The 4500-nt window shown below is 41.6% G+C and overlaps 1 protein-coding gene across 1 annotated transcript; it reads right to left on the reverse strand.

The window, feature by feature from the left end:
• Nucleotides 1-830: 830 nt before the first annotated feature.
• Nucleotides 831-4091, reverse strand: TMEM18 (transmembrane protein 18). Its single transcript, XM_026044685.1, has 5 exons — nucleotides 4056-4091; nucleotides 3757-3877; nucleotides 2625-2679; nucleotides 2186-2279; nucleotides 831-2079 (listed from the first exon to the last, which is right to left on the reverse strand). Exons 1-5 carry the CDS (start codon nucleotides 4089-4091, stop codon nucleotides 1987-1989), a joined length of 399 nt encoding a protein of 132 aa, XP_025900470.1. The 3' UTR covers nucleotides 831-1986.
• Nucleotides 4092-4500: the final 409 nt, after the last annotated feature.

A 4500-nucleotide genomic window follows, 5' to 3' on the forward strand; every position in this document is an offset into this window, starting at 1 on the left:
AGCATAAATTGTTAAAGTAGTCATGAAAGGCTAAAAATGCTTAAAATTTTGAAGCGTGCAATTTGAGATGCTCCTCATTCATATATATATATGTATTTATATATATGTATTGATATTGGGCGCTGTCTATACTTTCACTCATCAATGCTTTTAGGAAATAAACCAAGCCCCACTGCCACATTTATTCTTTCTAAGCTAAGTAATATCCATCTGCTAGCTACCACATTAATGGCATCCAAAATTATCAGATCCTATGCAGGTAAAACGAGTCATTCCTACTTCATTATTAAAAATAAATAAATAAAATTCCTGACTCTCAAGCATGAGGGCTCACTTTTTTTGTAGCAACTGTGGGGTATTAAAGCCTATATTAAAATACCAAAATCGACCTGTTAATGCAACGCAAAAAAAMCCCACTTCCTGAAAAGTCAATTACGCTAAGAGGAAGATGGAAGTGAACTGAGGCAGGCACAATATTTTTTTATTATTTGATTTGGGATCCTCAAAGATGTGGGGACTTGTTTCCGCTAATAAATCTAGAACCAAGCAAGAGTAACACATCTGGGCAATACATGAAGACACTTCTGTTATCTTGCCTATCTTAGCACAATCAGAATTGTCCTATCTCTTCAGTTTCACATACAGAGAAGGAACTTTCATTTTTCCAACCTCACACACAAGGAAGTGTCTTCCAAAGTGGAGGAGTTATATAGCAGATTTTTTTGATGGTGAGACATTTGCTTGTTAGTGAACATGCTGCTCTAAACTTATTTACTGTGAATCAAATTCATACATGTGATGTGCAACGAAGCTGAAGGCTCTTCTTAGCAGGTCATGTCTCAGTACTAGGCAAGGATTGCAACTTAAAATATGTGTAATATTAAAATTATTACCCATCAGTATTTTTCTGCTCACTACCTGGTATAGTTTTATTCATGACCTTTATCTTGTGCACTGTTTGGAGAACATTTGTGGGGTCACGCTCAGGTCCTCMTAAGAAAAACTCTAGACCAGAAACACTGATCTAAATTCTGAATACAATTGTACAGGTTATTTTGGATCCATTTGGCTAAATTCTAATTTTTTTCACTGTCCTCCAAAGCAGTGGCTTTCAGACACACAGTATGCACCAAACTACTGCAGATATTTTCAATGAGAAGTGACACTAGACACTATGAAAAATGGCAGTAGCAGTTTTAACAGAATGGAGTATTACTGGACAGTGTCCTAGCCTGTATATATTTATTTACATACTAATATATAAGTAGCCAATACAAGCCTGATAGAGAAATGAAAAATGAAAACTGTGTTGAGTGAAGGAGTCTCATTACTCAYGGGAAAGGTAAGGAAATGGATCCTGGACAAACAAGTAATTTTTATGATAGAAAAGCAACTAGAAATATTACCTCCAAGCCAAAATGTATTCAAGACATAATGGCTAATTTTATTTATAAAATGATTCTGTACTAGAATTGTTCACCGCCTCACAAAACATACATGAAATATGGAACCTGATCTACAAAGTGCCACGTTTCGTAGAAGCACAGATTCTTGAGGTGTTCTAAATATTAGCCCTCATGTAGTAGAATCCACRACATAGCTTCAATTGGCATAAGCAGAAGCCTGGATACTTAATAAATACATATTGAACACAGCTAAAAAATACATAGGTAGATGAAAATTGACTGGAAACTTGTACCTTTATCAGTGCTMATCATGTTGGTCATGGTAAAAATAGCTTACACTACAAGACAGAAAACAATGTTCGTACCATCATCTCTTTATTTCATGGCAAAGTTCCAGATGTAGTGGGAGCACCTGCTTTCACCTCACTGTCCATTGCCAAAAGGTGCCAAAAGGCCTCTTAATATGAGGCACAAAAAGCATTGTTGTTCTTATACAAACATACAAGAAGGACTGGCTGAAACAGTAAATGAAACAGTATTATCACAAGATAATTAAAAATAATAAAAAATATCAACACTTTCACTTCTTCTTCTTCTCTTTCTCTGCTTTAATTCTCTGCTGTAGTGTCTTCAGTTCGGTCATTACATTCAAAGTTTTGTAAATCCAGGTGATCTGAAAAGTATGAGTATTATTATATTCAACTCATTTTTAATRTGTATACAAACTTACATGTATATCAATTTTATGAAGGAAGCATCTATTTAAAAAAAACACATACCACAATTATCATAGTATTCACCAGGAGTGGYGCTGAAAAGACCAGTGAAATAAACATTCCTCTTGAATCAAAGTATTGATGTTTAGAAAATAACCTGAAAGAAAACAAACAACAAAGTTCATGTCCTCTTTGCTTTAAGTTACTACTCTGATTCTCTCTTAGTAGTTAGCTTACAACATGCAAAAGGTTTTTTTTTCCTTTTGATTTTAAGGCAATATGTTAATGGTTAGAAAAATTACTGTTTTCTATAATCTAAGTTTTAACTATATTGCATTGTATGGTTTTGTCCAAAAGGGTTTTATCAATCAGTGTAACAGATCCTGCACCTTCACATTCTGTTGACTAGGCATAAGTGACTCTCTCACAATTAATGTCTCTCATGGGGATGATATGATGAAAAAAATTAAATCACATTTAAACGTGAGACTGAAACACTTACCTCCAATTCATAGCTGCTAATTCATTTATATATTCAGCACAGTACACTAAACACACTGWACAACAAAAGAAAAACATTATTAGATTCAACACTTCTTTAAAAATAAACAGCAAGTTATCAGCTCTAAGATGCAGATGTACTCTACATTAAAATTCCATGATCCTCAGAAGACTGTTACATATTTAATATTTAACTCCATAAAATCAGCTCTGAATGTTTGAAGTGTCCCATACACATGCTAAGAAATATTAAGTGACCAGAAAACATACCTACAATATTACAGACATAAAATCTTGCTTATCTCAGCTTAGAGGAGTACAGTACAACTACAAATACATATATATATATATAAATCAGTATTTTTCCAACAATATTACTGATGATTGCTTCTAAGATAAATCTGTAAAATAAATCCATGTCAATAGCACCAAGTACCCTTCAGACACTGAAAATCTAAAGCAAACTGAGCCAACCTGTCACTGCACCCTGAAATTCTGCACGCCTAATGTTAAAATTAMAAAAGAAACACATGACTTTTTAAAAGGAATGGGCAAACACTTCCACTGGCAGGGTAAGAACCAGGATCCTTCTCCCTCCCTTAGCATTCATAGTGGGGATGGGTTTAGTTGGACTTTATCTTGAAGGTCTTTTCCAACCATAATTATTCTACGATTCCATGATTTATCCCWCCAGGAGAGGTGTTAGCAGGGTGATAAGCCAGTTCCAGGAACAAACCCGGCCCAGAACTGCCCATATTTCCCCAGGGGCTGCAGCAGAACAAGGCAGAGAGCAACTGCCCACTTGCTTCTTCCTTGAAGCTGTGGCACACAGCTAACCTGGAAATAACCCTGGAAATATCCCAGGAAACATCACAAAGCCTCCCCAAGGCCAAAATTACAAGTCTGTACTTCATATATGCTTGGAAATAGTCGTCGCCAGGGCGGCAGGTGCCCAACGGGCACACGGGGAATGGAGGGAAGGAGGGAGGGATGGATGGAGGCAGGGAAGGAGGGAGGGATGGATGGAGGCAGGGAAGGAGGGAGGNAGGGAAGGAGGGAGGGATGGATGGAGGCAGGGAAGGAGGGAGGGATGGATGGAGGCAGGGAAGGAGGGAGGCGCGGGCGCCGCTCACCCATGCACAGGAAGAGCCCGATCTGCAGGCGGTAGCGCTGCGCGGAGGCGCAGGTCAGCACCAAGCAGAGGACGTGGAAAACGGCCAGCGCCACCAGCCACGGCTCGGACCAGTCCGTCGTCTGGGGACGCAAACGGGAGAGGCGGGCGCCATCAGCGAGGGTTGCGACGGGCAGCGAGCGCCTTCCCCCCGCGCGCCGCGGTCGCAGCAGGGGAGGCGGATTTGCCCGGCTGCCCCGCCACCCACACGGGTCCTCCCGTCCCGTCCCGTCCCGTCCCATCCCGCGAGCCGTTCCTCACCGCCAGCACCGCGCGCAGCCCCCGCGGCGCCTCCATGGCGGCGGCCGCCACCCCGCCCTCCCCGCCGCCCAAGCCTCGCGAGATGGCGCCCAACGGCCGCCGCGGCCGCCCCTGGTCCGTGCGGCGGGCGGAGCCGCTCGCGGTCCCGCTGTGCGGGAGCCGGGAGCCGGGAGCAGCCGCGGCGGCCTCGGCGCCGCTCGAACCGTCCCCCTGCGGCGATCCCTCCGTGGTAGCTCTGTCCTGTCAGAAAAACAGMAGAAACTCCCGAAACTCCCGTTAGGTTTTTAGCAGTTAATCAAGAAGACTGTGAACAAAGTGCCCCCGCTTATTTATTTATTTATGGTAGTAGTTTGTACTACTAGTAGTAGTTTTGGTAGTAGTTTGTTTTGGTTTGTTTTGTAGTGTCAGGCTGTGCCCTAGACTTTTTTTTTTTTTTTTTTTTTTT

This window comes from Nothoprocta perdicaria, unplaced genomic scaffold, assembly GCF_003342845.1.
Source record: "Nothoprocta perdicaria isolate Ctin4 unplaced genomic scaffold, notPer1 scaffold_378, whole genome shotgun sequence".
Lineage (NCBI taxonomy): Eukaryota > Metazoa > Chordata > Aves > Tinamiformes > Tinamidae > Nothoprocta > Nothoprocta perdicaria.